Source organism: Protomyctophum bolini (genome assembly GCF_963924005.1).
Source record: "Protomyctophum bolini genome assembly, chromosome: 2".
Classification (NCBI taxonomy): Eukaryota; Metazoa; Chordata; class Actinopteri; order Myctophiformes; family Myctophidae; genus Protomyctophum; species Protomyctophum bolini.
The window spans coordinates 8,790,158-8,804,669 of NC_137863.1; the positions used below are offsets into that span (position 1 = coordinate 8,790,158).

The 14,512-nt window shown below is 42.5% G+C and overlaps 2 protein-coding genes across 6 annotated transcripts in view; one reads left to right on the top strand and one right to left on the bottom strand.

The window, feature by feature from the left end:
* The window catches only part of LOC308328306 (histone deacetylase 7-like), a 66,439-nt gene extending 59,778 nt beyond the window's left edge, over positions 1-6,661 (top strand). For all 4 annotated transcript variants that reach the window (XM_080782074.1, XM_080782075.1, XM_080782077.1 and 1 more), the window contains exons 24-25: positions 3,205-3,352; positions 3,628-6,661. In XM_080782074.1, the coding sequence (XP_080638200.1) occupies positions 3,205-3,352; positions 3,628-3,673 (194 nt within the window). In that variant the 3' untranslated portion in view covers positions 3,674-6,661. The remainder of the gene's footprint in view (positions 1-3,204; positions 3,353-3,627) is intronic.
* A 145-nt stretch (positions 6,662-6,806) lies between these two features.
* LOC308328494 (twist-related protein 2-like) lies at positions 6,807-14,150 on the bottom strand. 2 transcript variants are annotated; one of them, XM_080782351.1, is made up of 2 exons: positions 12,915-14,150; positions 6,807-7,902 (listed from the first exon to the last, which is right to left on the bottom strand). In XM_080782351.1, exon 1 carries the CDS (start codon positions 13,858-13,860, stop codon positions 13,282-13,284), a length of 579 nt encoding a protein of 192 aa, XP_080638477.1. In that variant the 5' UTR covers positions 13,861-14,150; the 3' UTR covers positions 6,807-7,902; positions 12,915-13,281. The 2 variants fall into 2 exon arrangements, with proteins under 2 accessions (XP_080638477.1, XP_080638476.1); XM_080782350.1 differs by having other exon boundaries at positions 6,807-7,942.
* Positions 14,151-14,512: the final 362 nt, after the last annotated feature.

Here is a 14,512-nt window from a genome sequence, read left to right on the forward strand (position 1 = left end):
ATCATGTCCCCATCCAGTCTGGAAGGTCCCCATCATGTCCCCATCCAGTCTGGAAGGTCCCAATAATGTCCCCATCCAGTCTGGAAGGTCCTCATCATGTCCCCATCCAGTCTGGAAGGTCCCAATAATGTCCCCATCCAGTCTGGAAGGTCCTCATCATGTCCCCATCCAGTCTGGAAGGTCCTCATCATGTCCCCATCCAGTCTGGAAGGTCCCAATAATGTCCCCATCCAGTCTGGAAGGTCCTCATCATGTCCCCATCCAGTCTGGAAGGTCCTCATCATGTCCCCATCCAGTCTGGAAGGTCCCCATCATTTCCAAACACATGTGATATTTTCATCGTTGCTCTTCTTGTGTAGCGCTAGTACAGTATTTTATTTATTTTTATGTTTTTTGTTCTGCAAAATGGGAATCGGTAAATGTGCGATGTCCTGTGAAATTTAGACTTGGAACTTACTTCTCATAGAGCATACATACAGTACATACACATATACAGTACATGCATGCATGGGCGTGTACACACACACACACACACACACACACACACACACACACACACACACACACACACACACACACACACACAGACACACACACACACTACTGCCCTGTCTCCAATTATCTTCAAACACGTCTCTGGCACACGACCTTCGCAACATCCCCTCCTGATTGCACACAAATGTTATCCCAACCCAATTAGATTAATTAAAAATATTTGCAAAACCACAAGAATGTTAAGCCCATAATTTAGGCCTGGGATGAAATATATGCAGGATGCATTCTGAGAACACACACAGAAGGCGCACATGCGCCAGACACAGACACACACACACACACACACACACACTGGAGTAAGTGACTGATCCTCTTGCCACATGTCAGAGGACACACGTAACTACAAGACTTTGGGGCAAATAATAGATTATTAAGTTTGAGTGTCGGCTGCTGAATATATCAACATGGCGGCTTAAGATTGCGGGTTTTAATATTATACATTGTGACGGTTGTGATGCATAGAACTTGTGTTCAATGACCACAAGACATGCCAACGTATTTGCCACAACTATTACCAGACCTTTGCTCCTATTCAGATCATATACAAATACAACACTAGCCAAGTCGTATTTTTCTATAATGTACATGGACATGTAATAATGGCACTTTTCAGATACACGACCGATTTATATGCTGTCGGGCAGAAGCCTCTTATCTCCATAGTCCAACTGTTTGTTGTTCCTTCCCAGTAGGACTGGGGAAATACCAAAAGGAACTTCAAAATGACTAGAAGACAAACTAGAACTGACCACATTGTATACGACGACGAACTGACAAAGTACTGAACACACTGGGGCATATGTTTACTGTATGGACAAAGGTCACATTCACACCAGCATGCTTACTGCGATTAAAACAAATCCTGCTGCGTATTGTCGGAAAGAGTGCTTCGTTTGGCAGGTGTGAAGGCTCATTCGAATCCTGATCAAAGAGTGCCGATCATTCACCGCAGGTGTTAATGCAATCGCATAAAATATAGGGGCTGAATGTGCCATTGTGAGATGAAGAAGTTGGTATTTGGCACACGAGAAGGAAAGAGAAGGCATTATTACGCAGAATACGCTGCGATGCGTAAAGATGTCCCGTGGACATCAGGTCTAATGAAGATATAGAAGCCCTTATTGCAATTTGACCAGACGATCATAGGCCTATATCAAATATGCTGAAATGTATTTTAAATCAAAGGATCATGTTCATTGTTCAATGTTTCCTTTAACTTCAACTAGAGTCATCATAAACAACAACAACAAACAATAACAAGTGTCCATGAACTGGCATGCAACTGGCATGATCTGTCACAAATATACAGTTCTCTCACCGGCTGTCTCTCCAGCATTTATATGGCTGCACCGTTCTGCTCTGCTGTTTGTGTGTGTTGCTCCTGTTTGGATGTACACTGCTGTTTCTCATGGAGGTTTGTGTGTTTCCTGTGTTTGGCCAACGCCCTACTCTCAGGTGCAGTGAATGCACTGATGCTGATTAGTGAGGCAATTGGGGAGTGAGTGAGTGACAATCAGCTGAGTGTCAGTGGAAATGATTGTCAGTCCAGATTTAACCCCTTGCTCTCCATTTCTCCAAGTTGACTTCACATGTCAAGCTATCTAGTATATTTGCAGTTTCCCTGCTTGAAAGGGATGGCACAGACCATATGGAGATTGTGAACAATACACGATACATGAACAATGTAGTGTACAGCATATATAACCAGAGAATGGAGGCGATTGGGTTCCATCGCACATTCGCACAATGTTGCATGTCGCATGAAGAGTTTACGCTCGTAGTACTACAGACCTGGACTGGGAATCCTGACACGCTGATCTGGAGCTAGATAAAAGTGGTATGTGTTTGTGTAGACAGTTGAGAATTAAGGCTACTCCTGTTAACCTACCACGTTTATTTATGAATGTAGGCTTTAGTAGGCTAGCCGCTACTTTACAAAACAAGTTGGTAAAGGTGTAGCGATCCGTTATTGCGCAAGCACGCACACGCACACACACACACACACACACACACACACACACACACACACACACACACACACAGCCAGTCCCCGACGACAACCTGCATCCACGTAACCCTAACTTTACGTCCTATTACTCAAAGTATATATTTTTAACAACATATCATTTCACTTTATGAATTGAACACATTGATAACGTTCCCTGCTGCGGTTTGTGACACAGCCAGTGTGAAGGCAAACGCAGCCAATTAAATATGCAAGAATGATGCAACTTCTCCGGGCATTCACATTGAGTCTACTCTAAAGTAGAAACAGACAATCACCACTGGGACAGGTTAACAGGCAAACAGAAACACAGGTGACTAGGGTTACAATAATACAGGGAGGCGAGACAAGGCACGTAACAGCAAACAAGGCAGACGGGAAAGACACAGAACATTAAAGTACAGAACATTCCAACAAAATAACATGTACTGGCCTGGGGAAAACAACAAATTATTACAACACCGAAACGGAACGAGAAAAAGTCCAAAAAACGAATAAACACAAAGTCCAAAGGACAGAGGAGCAGACGTGACACTTTTGGGTTGTAGGACACCGTCGTAGGAATAATTATAAATCAGGCTTAAGGTCAAGGATGAGAACATTGGAAGGCGATAGCGTGACTCTATGACACTCTCTCTATGCAGGTAAGTACTGGCAGAGCGTCCAGCCGCTGGCCTCCATGGTGGATGTGTCCTACCTGCAGGCTCAGAGGCTGAGGCTGAGGCGAGAGTCAGACAGCGAGGCCCTCAGCGCTCTGGCTGCTCTCTCCATGGGGGTCCACACCCCGGACAGGTAACTACCACCTCCATTATCAAACTAATACAATCTTATGGTGTGTGTGTGTGTGTGTGTGTGTGTGTGTGTGTGTGTGTGTGTGTGTGTGTGTGTGTGTGTGTGTGTGTGTGTGTGTGTGCTTGCGTGTGCGTGCGTGTGCCTGCGAGTGCGTGCGTGCGCGGGTGCGTGCATACATGTGTGCGCAAGCGTGTGTGTAATATGTTATTCATATAAACAAGCTGAAACTGTTCTTTGTCTTTTTCTTTTTCTTTCTTTCCTTTTTCTTTTGAAAGAAAACATCCAAATGAACTCATGGAAAAAGATGGTGAATCCCTGTAGAGTTCCTGATACAGTAAATGTCTTCAACCAATTTTCTGTGCTGAAGCACACGCACGCACGCACACACAGACACACACACACACGCACACACACATGCGCGCACACCATGCAAATAGATCATCACTGGGACCAGCTCCTCCTTTTGGCCAGTTCATTCATAGCCTCACACAAACATTGCCACCTCCAACTGCATTACTACTGGACACACACACACACTAAGCCTTCCAACCAAACAAACAAACCACTGACAAACACCTGAGGAGACCAAGGACTCATATTCCCATGATGCATCTCTGTGATTTTCCCTGCATGGGACATTGTCTGGGGGAACTAACTATAGGCAAGGAGAGAAAGAAGTAACGTAACCTCCAAAACAGACTTGAAGGATTTAAAATTCATGGCCGCCACTCACTTTGTTTGTACCCATTGGGAGTTATAGCAACTTGACGTAGCATGGGGAGACTTGATGAAGCACAGCCCCGCAGCTCTGCGCAGAGCCACCTCAGAGATGTGTCCCAGTAGAGCTGTTTGAGACCACTTGCACTGCTGTAACCTTGTTAAGGTCAAAGCTCACCGCGGCTCGCTGGAGCCGACCTCTCGGAAAAGAGGAAGTATAGTCCTCCCAGGACACGTCCGTGAAGAAGAACAGATAATGTGTCCTCCACCACTTAAGACGCATATGACGTCCCACTCTGATGATGTCATATATGTCCGCATGTGACAAGACGCCAATGAAGGAGAGAAAAAAAAAAGAAAAGAATCAGAGACTTGAGTTTTCTTTCTTTGTTTTGCACTGTACGGTCTGAAATGTGAACCTGAAGAAGCTCCATTCATACGACAGAGAAGACCACCTTCCACCTGGAGCTTCCTCAGGGGTTGACAACAAAACATCTCGTTTTCGCTCGTGTTTTTTTTTTAAGCTCATTTGAATATGCATATGTAAACGTTTTACTTTGGTGTCTATTGTACATGCATCATCATGTAAGTTTATTTTTTTTCTTTGAACACTCATGCAGGAGTGTAGCTACGGCGAAGTGACACATACAGTACTGTGTATGTTTCATGTTGTTTTATATGTTGAGAAGAATTTCTTTCTTTCTTCACCTCCTGAGGGAGTTGACGTAGCACAACCTTCGACCGCCATGGTCGTTATTATCACTCCCTTTTGGGCGAATGCATGCAGACAAAGCAGTCTTAACAGCGTTCCTTTACAAAGGGAAAGCGTTGGTAATCTGTTCATGCCTCAGTCATTTGAGTATCAGAAGCGGGGAGGGGGGGTAAAAATATATAGGAAATGCAAATCAAACAAATCTTTCAACCAAGGCAGGGAACAGGTCAAATACCCATGATGTCTTGCATTACACACAGAGATGATTGTATACATGACGATGCAGATGAACAACAATAATGCTGCCGTCCCTATTTTAGGCCTGTCATTATAGATCTTTTACAATTTTTCAAGATAAAATAAAAATCTATTATATTTTTTTAATAGCAGCTCTACAGGCTCACAATGTGCACATTTGCAATGCAGTGTGAGCTTGTAGATCAGCTATTTTTTGAATAGCCAAAGTAAGAAATAGGGCTTATAAGGCACCACGCTGCCTAACCACATACACAGTGTGTAACAGCACCACACATAGATGATTGTATACAGATTACGCATCCACATCAACTTGGACATGAGGAACTACTCTTTAGTGAGGAATGGTTCCCTGACTTGGAAATGGAGTCAGAACTGTGACTCTGAGTAAGAACAGCGACTCTGAGTAAGAACAGCTTTATCTCTTGGTCTTCTGACATTCACGAGAGACAAACAAAGTGCACTTAACAGATACCCTCAGGTAAGAGAGGGTTGTATTTTAGATAAATGACCTGTGTCTTAAATTCTTATTTTGATAATGTTAGGTTAGTTGGACCAGTGTTTCCACCTGTGGATTAGCATTCCTGCTGTATTTTATAAAATAATTATATATAATTATACACACACACACACACACACACATGCACGAACGAACGCAACAAGTGATAATTAATCTTGTGCCTTACTATTTCTACAGTCAACATCAGGGATGTTTTTTTCCTTCCCTTGACCAAACAGTGACTTTTAAACATGGAGTAATAACATTGAGGTAGTTGCATATGCGTACAGTGCAATTGGACACAGGTTGAGAGCAACCAAAGCTTATGAGAACAATATGCTAGCCATGGACTGGCATGGCTTAAATAACTTCAAAGACTTTCTAAAGATTGTGATTGTTTTTTCAATGCTAACAGTTGAATATCACCAAAGGCACAGAAGGATGTACATGTATAAACAACTTCACTTTTCACTAACATTCTCTAAATCTAAATTGATCCCTGTTCAAAAATGTTGTCTTTGAAGTGCTGGCTGTTTGCATGTTTTAAAACAAAACTGACAGTGCTACGAAAACCTTTAAAATATCTTTTTGTATTTCTTAATTCCTGTGCATTGTGGTGCTTTGAAGACAGACAAAAAAATGTCCATGCAATGGCTGCATATTGCCATTGACCATAGTGAGTTATTGTATTTCCACACCTCATGTGACAGTCTGTTGCTGTTGTTTAGTTGAACATTGATTTCTTATTAATGAGTTTTATCAGAGGAACATTCATGACGAGTTGACCTTACGTCTTTTTATCTTAAATCATTTTGTATACTTTCTGTACTTTTGTTCTCGACAATTAACCCTGTAAATGCTGTAGTTAAAGACCAACCCACGTGCCTTAAATGATTATGCTGACCAACCTGTGTGAAGGTAGCCTTAGTAAACTGGATCTTAATGAAAACTACTAACAGGCCAAGTCAAGTTACAAAGACGCGTACACATCTCATTCTCCATGACTGGTCTGTTAGTCTTTCTGTACAGTGTACATAACTTTGTTTCATGTCATCCTTTTGTCTTTTCTACTATTTTTGTCTTAAAAACAAATTTTCCTTAATAAAGGGAAATTATATTCACCTAATTGGTGTACAGTACTACATTCGTTATGTTCATTTTATAAGTGACAATTGTTTTTGTGTATTAATAATTTCTCTGTGTGTGTATCGCGCACTTCAGAATTGCTACTGAATGCAAAGTCTGACATTATCGAGATATCGCACTCAAAAAAAAATCATCAAAACATTTTATTATCCACAGGAGCTGACATAATGAAAATAATGAAAAGCAGATGTCACAATACAAAAGAAACGCGATCAACCAGCAATTAGACTATTTATGGATAAGATGTTTTTTTTCCCTATGCTGTAGCGGTAACCACTTCATGAGAATTTTGGCTCAATTTACAAAGAATGTTCTACCGTTTTAAATGCATTTTCCATTCACTGAGAACATGTCACAGCATAAACTTTGCAAAGGTCAAAAAAATGCTGGATGAAATAGGCCTACTCAATAGATTATTAATCAGCCTTTCTTGAATTCTAAAGTACCATTTTCTATATTCACTAACAGCAGAACTGAACTCCATTCACGTCACGGCAATACAATGTTTGATGTCTTAGAAATCTATAATCTATAACTTCATTCAATGGTATCCTAGGAATAAAAACACAAAGTGGAATAGTGGGTGGTCTGACATCAGTGGCTTATCATTCACACAGAAATCTTCCCTTGAATATTTTCCATGATGTAAAGCCGAATGTGATGCATAATGCAAATTCACACCACACAGAGTCACGTTAAATAGAAAATACAGAGGAAGCTGTACTACAGTACCAAAGCAGAAACTTTTTCATCATGTTTCTCACGCTCTTCCCTTTTACCCACAAAATGGGGATGGGGTGGGGTTAAGAGCCGGGAGCGATTAGCTTATTAGCATCTTAGCTGTAAACATTCATTGGCTGTGACCACCCATCAATCGCTGTGCCATTATCATTATTCATCATAATGTTCGTCTGGCAGGGAGTCATCGTCCCATTTGAAATGGTTGCTATCACGGTATTAATTATCCGAGGAATCCCAACCAACAGATATTTGGTTTCATTGTCTCCTCAGACCGGCTGTTGGCTCTTCTTGTGTTTTTTTTTCATACTTCGGATTGTTCATACTTGGGAATATTCAAAAGACTGAAAATTGTTGCAGTTTGAGCCGCGAAGATGCACCTCGACGTCTGTCCTTTAAAAAGCACATTTAGTCCAGTCCACTTGGAGACAAAAGAGAAGACGAGATATTCTTAGGCATTTTGGGTCAGTCAGGAACATATTTCTGTATCAGGGAGACACAGAATGGTTCTTTTGTCAGTTTTCTAGGAAAAGGAGAAACATAGAGACAAAACGGTTAACAGCAAATCCTGGCTGTCTCTCAATGAAGACACATTTCACATTTAATACAAATATTTTAATGTGTATGTTTAAAAATACAAATTTAACAAGTATTTCAAGTAAAGTTTTTACCCCATATATATATATGGTAGGCCTACTACATGCAGAACATAAAAGTGTTTGTGTCACTGGCACAGTCTTTTGTGTAATGCAAGTATATAAACACACACAACTCCTTAACTTCTGCTTCCTCTCTTGTTTTGACAAGTAAACATTTCATCTGGAGCATTCTGAATTGTCCCTAATTACAGTTTGCCTTTCCATCCTGACAGAGAGAGAGAGAGAGAGAGAGAGAGAGACATTTCTAGTAGACGGGAGACAAGAAGGTCTTGGACAGTGTCATACCATCAAACGAATGCCCTCACATCTTACAAGTAAAGAATGACAAATCTTTCCACCCTCCTGATAACACAGAATGATTTGAACTGTGAGTTGTAAACCCTAACATTGCTTCAACGCGATAACGCATAATAATGCATTCATTTTGTGCTCATTTGACCTTTCGTATGGCCTGTTACTTATTTGACATGGTGTAACTGGTGATCGATTGCACACTGATGACATTAAGCTAGGGGATTGTGAAAGATAAGGACATAATTATTTGCACCATATTTTATACAGGGACGCATCCGAGTCCAAACGCTGTTTTAATCATCCAGAGTTTCCTGTTTCAATTCTCCTGCCTACGTGTCAAACCAGAAATTATTCTTCCGTGGCTCTATCAATCCAGCTGCGTAACACACACACGTGCGCATGCACGTGCACGGCCGTGCACACACACACCGCACACACACACCACACGCGCGCGCACACACACACGCACAGTCGCACACCACCTGCATTTGCTGCAGATTGAAGTTTGACCGTCTAAAAATAAAGATGAGTTTCAGAAGCCCACTACTTCTGGAAAGGGCCTATTTCATGCAAGGCGTTTAAACTATAGATTGGCCGCAAAGGACCTTACATCTGGTCCTAGATCAGGCCAAAATTAAAGCTGGAAGTTTAATATGCAGAGCAGAGCATCCAACAGCTGGTCGGTCAAAACTACCACACACGCACGCACGCAAGCTCACACACACTCACTCACTCATTCACTCTCTCACACTCACACACACACACACACACACACACACACATACACACACAGGTTTGCAGCAGAGAAAAGAGCGGCAGTGACAGGCATTTTGATTGGAGGATAAACAGAATAGAGTGTATTGTTATTGCCAGCTGAAACAGAGCAGCAGCCTCTCTCACGCTATAAATTGAAGTGCACACTGAGCCAAACACCCACACACCCTAAATACTGGCTGAACTAAACACACGTGCACATTTGTGTTCTATCCATACATACTGTACATATATACATGTACATATACTTGATTGTGCTCTATAGCTATCTTTCCACAAACAGCATCAAATCAGAAATCACAATCACAAGCACAAATACACACAAGCAACCACAAACGCTCACACACCCGCACATACATGCACACACACACCCGTACACACATGCACACACACACACACACGCGCACACACACACACACACACACACACACACACACACACACACACACACACACACACACACACACACACACACACACACACACACACACACACACACACACACACACGGACACACACACACGTGCGCAAGGATGCTTCCCCTCCACATGTAAAGGGAGAGCGAGGGCCTTGGGTTTCTATTCACAGCACTGGAATCTTCAAAGTCTACAGCAAAAGGCGGCGTGGCTTTAATAGTACTGTAACACCTGGAGTCCTGGACTGTGCACATGGCAGGCTGCTGCTGCATGTGTGTGTCTGGAGACTGCAGTAAATACCATGCGGTGGACCAAGTGGTGGACTTTGACTCACTACTTGAGTCAAAGTGTAGATAATCCTGGTCAAATTCAATCTTCAAGTGGAAGATGCTCTGTCAAATGTGTACTTGAGTTAAAGAACTGGAGTATTTGCTGGGGTACATGCATTTAAAAAGTAAAGATTCTAACGTAACATTTTCTATTTAATATCAATGCATTGCTGTATTGACATTTAGAAATGTTCACAAGGACATTTAAAAGATTTTCCAGGAATAAAAAAACAATATCAAAAATAGTGAAAATCTACTAGCTCACAATGCAAAGCACCGTTACACGTTGTGAGCTTATAAATCTGCTATTTTCACACAACTTTTGAAATAGAGCTTAAGGGGTTCAGTCATAAGACTTTTTCCGTTCCTTGAAATGTAGTGGAGTGAAAATAGTACAATATATGTCTTTGAAATAGTGAAATGCAAGTCATAACTAACAAAAACTACAAATACTCAAGAAAGTACAACTACCCCAAAAAGAACGTTCTGAAGTACAGTACTCAAGTAAATGTGTCCACATGCACGTACTTTATGTGTGAATGTGTAGTTGATTATAATCTTATGTTACATACTCTCTACCTGCACATGCTTCTGTAATCTTTGATTCATCTTTGTTCACAGCTGCACACAATAGTGTGTAGTTACTTATGTGTGCACAAGCATATGGCATTTGCCCTCAAGTCTATGTGTATGTATATGCTTGCAGTCGCACGAGCGTGCGTGCGTGGGTGCGTGCCGCGTGCGTGTGTGTGGTGCTGTGTGCGCGCGTTCATGTGTGTGTGTGTGTGTGTGTGTGTGTGTGTGTGTGCTTACTAGTTTGCAGATGTCTGAATGTGTGTCAGTGTCCATTCATGTTTGCAGGTGTTGGTGGTGATATTTCATCTAAAAGCTCTGCGTTTCCTCTCCTCCCCAGACATGCAGATTCACCTTAGACCTGAACACTCCTCCTCCACTCCCTGCAGTAACTCTCCATACTTTATATTACTACCTTAGACCTGAACACTCCTCCTCCACTCCCCGTAGTAACTCTCCATACTTTATATTACTACCTTAGACCTGAACACTCCTCCTCCACTCCCCGTAGTAACTCTTCATACTTTATATCACTACCTTTGGTCCTATATCTCCTGTCTTTGACTGGCTTTCCCCAGTCTTATTAATTTAATTGATCTTTCTAAGTTCCAGTTTTATCTGTGCTCCGAGGCGTTACGAGCCACCATGGGCATTCAAGAATGTATGTTTTGAAAAAAACCGAGTCCAGGATATGAGCGCGTGAGATACTATCTTTGAAAACGACATCTGCACGTGCATTCCCTTTTACTTATATGTACACGTGTAAACACACACACACACACACACACACATGGACACACATGCATCCACGTGAACATGCCTATGCGCACGCAGGTACACACGAGTACTGGTGTGTGTGTGCGTACACTAACACACACACACGCACGCACACGCACATATAAACACACTTGCACACACACATATGCTGACAACCCCCATGCCCCCCTGGCACACACACACACACACACACACGTATACACACACACACACACGCTTGTGCGCGTGTGCACACACACACACACACACACACACACACACCTTCCTAATGCCTCACAACTGTTTCCAATCTAAAGGTTCCTGCTTGTCTGGGCCCTGCCGGGGCCTGATTGCACGACACTGGATACAAGAGATCCTGAGGAGAAAGGGCAAGGCTGCAGGGGAGGGAGAGAGAGAGAGAGAGAGAGAGAGAGAGAGAGAGAGAGAGAGAGATGCTTTTCCCTTCCCCTTGGTTTCCCTCTGTTGTTTCCTATACCTGTCCAAGACACTGTGTGTGTGTTTATGTGTTTGTTGAGATAATAAGGCCCTATCCAACATCCATCACGTTAAAAAACAAGTGGTTGTCTTTTAATGGCATCCAGTCGTACATAATATGTCTGCCAAGCACCGAGGTTAACTTGGCTGGCATTAACGTTTGAATGTGTTGTTCATTCACTTTATAGACATCGATGTGGAAACTGCTACTTTATCTTATATCGCTGTTATAAACGTGTTTTAAAAAGCAAACCAAATATGCTCTTTAATTAATTTGGTTGATTCAATATTTTAACCAAAATGAATGGTACGACAAATGCGTAGTTTTTGATGTTTTTCAATGTTTTTTATTGGGGTTCTGACAGTTCATATTTTTTGTTTTATTTGTAACTTTTTAAGTTACGCGTTGAAATTTGCACTAAACGCACCAAAGTCAAATCAATATACAAAACCACTTTTTAAACTAAAACGTTTCAGACGAGATACATTCCATGAATGTATTTTTCATAAAATGCATTGTAAATCTTGGAATATGTATATTTCTCAAAGTTTTTTGTGGATAAAGTATGCCTACTTGTATAATCTATTAGTTTGTACATAAATGCAAAACTAAAAAGAATGTCCCAATTCGTTGAGGATTGTAACTATAAAACCAATAATTTAGTCGTTGTGGTGCCAATGAGCCAGGGGGGGGGATTGTGTTATAATCAAACACTTTCTAACATACAGAATACTTATCTCTCGAAGCACACAATGTTTGGATTTAAAAACTAAATTGTATAAACATTAATCATAAATTCCCTGCATATACAAGTTGCTGCATCCTTGATAACGTTTGAGGCCATTATATTACATTACTACTATTAGCAACAATGTACACATCTTTATGATATTTGTTATTTACTCTTTTTTTAACGTATATTGTATATTGTTTTATTTTTGCTGTGGTTTGTAATATATATTATGTTAATACTTTATTTTGTTTTCACAAGCTGAAATAATAATAATAATGTGTAACATAACACGCTACTGTTGTGCCAAAGGTGCCACATAGTGACTGTATGCACTGACAAGTGCCTATAGGTAACACACTCACAGTGACAAGTGCATGGGTAAAACAGAGGTGTGTGCACACAGTTGCACACGTGTATGAGTGAGTGTGTTTGTCATGTTTATACGGCGTGTTGGTGTGCCCATACCTGAGGGAATGCACAGGACCAGCTGGTTGCATTGGGCATAAATTGTACGGCAAGAAATAAAGAGAATGATGTAAAAAATGGAGGGGGGACAAGGGTAAAGGGTGAACAGGTATAGCTGCAGGAATAGTTCCACTGATGTTGATAATAATGAACACTATTATCATAGAATGGAGAATGGGTAGCATATACACAGAGCGAGAGGAGAGGAGCCATGCATGGCAAGGCTTGAGATGTAAGTGTTAAAGCTGGAAAGCGGGAGGATCTAAATGTGTGTTTACGAGTTGTGAAATAGGTGTATAGGTAGAGACAGTGGGTTTAGAGGAATGAGGACAGCAGGGGGTTTAGAGGAGAGAGGTTAACAGGGACCCTAGTGGCTGGCGGACATTGCCCAGGCGCCCTCCATCCTCCAGACGGAGAAGGCATAGCTCAGTCTTTCATGGGCCAGGTAGTTGCAGCTGGCCAGCTTGGCGTCCATCTCGTCACTCTGCAGCACCTGGTAGAGGAAGTCAATGTAGCGCGATGCCAGTTTGAGGATCTGGATCTTGCTTAGCTTGTCCGAAGGCAGCGTGGGGATGATCTTACGTAGGGAGGCAAATGCGTCATTCAAAGACTGAGTACGTTGACGCTCCCTCACGTTGGCAATGACGCGCTGAGTGTGCAGGTCCTCGAAGGGCTGTTCCGGCCCCGGGCCTAGCGTCGAGGGAGCGACTGAGACCACCGTCGTGGGGCTCTTCTTCACCCTCTTGGGCCCAGATGGAAGCAGACTGTTGGGGCTTCCAGCTCCTGTCTCCTCTGGCCGACCGAGGCCGTCCTTCTTGGGATACGGAACCCGCTTTCGATTCCCCCCTTGGCCTTGGAGGGTCTTCTTAGACCCCCTGTCCATTTCTTCTTCACTGGCTCCAAGACCTCCTTCGGGGGAGTTGGTGCAGGACACCTCCTCTCGCATTGCAGCGTCCTACTGAAGTCCTACTGTCTTTCCCTACAAAGACAGTATGCTATTACTCCTTGATTTCGTCCCTTTCGCTTGTGCGCTGACACTTCTACAGTGAAGATGGTGTTCACAAGCTAGACTAAAAAAAAATTCTCTTCCTCCTAAGCATAAAAAAAAGAACGGTCTTTCTCAAGTTACGCCCGTTGAAACTCCATTAGACTGGATTTCCTTGTTGAAAGGTGTCACCTTCACATTCCCATCTCAATCTGGCATTCAGAACATCAACAAACCTTCTGACGGGCTGGTCCACCTCCTCCCATTTTATACTAGTCCAGTAACGCAAGGGCCTGCGTGCTGCTTCCATTGGCTGCACGCAGTTCCGTTGGGTGTGACTTGGTCAGAGCCAGACAGGGAAGCAGGAAGTGTGCGCTAGCTGGTGGATGGTGGAGGAAGGGGGTAAGTGGGCCGCTCCGCCAATGAGGAGAGCTGTGTCTAATTCTCCAGGAGATGTCTGAGGCTTTATGGGTTCCAGATTTCTGCTGGAGCTTGCTTGGCGTTAGTCCGCACCCGGTTGCCTGTCCTTTCCCTCATCAAAGTCAGGGGCAATTATTAAACTTTTTTTCCCCCTCCCGACATAAACCTTGAATGCTATTGAAAATTGTTTAAT

Bases quoted from the DNA above. Each gene is read 5' to 3' on its own strand.
- LOC308328494 (XM_080782351.1), bottom strand. From the start codon at position 13,860: ATGCGAGAGGAGGTGTCCTGCACCAACTCCCCCGAAGGAGGTCTTGGA.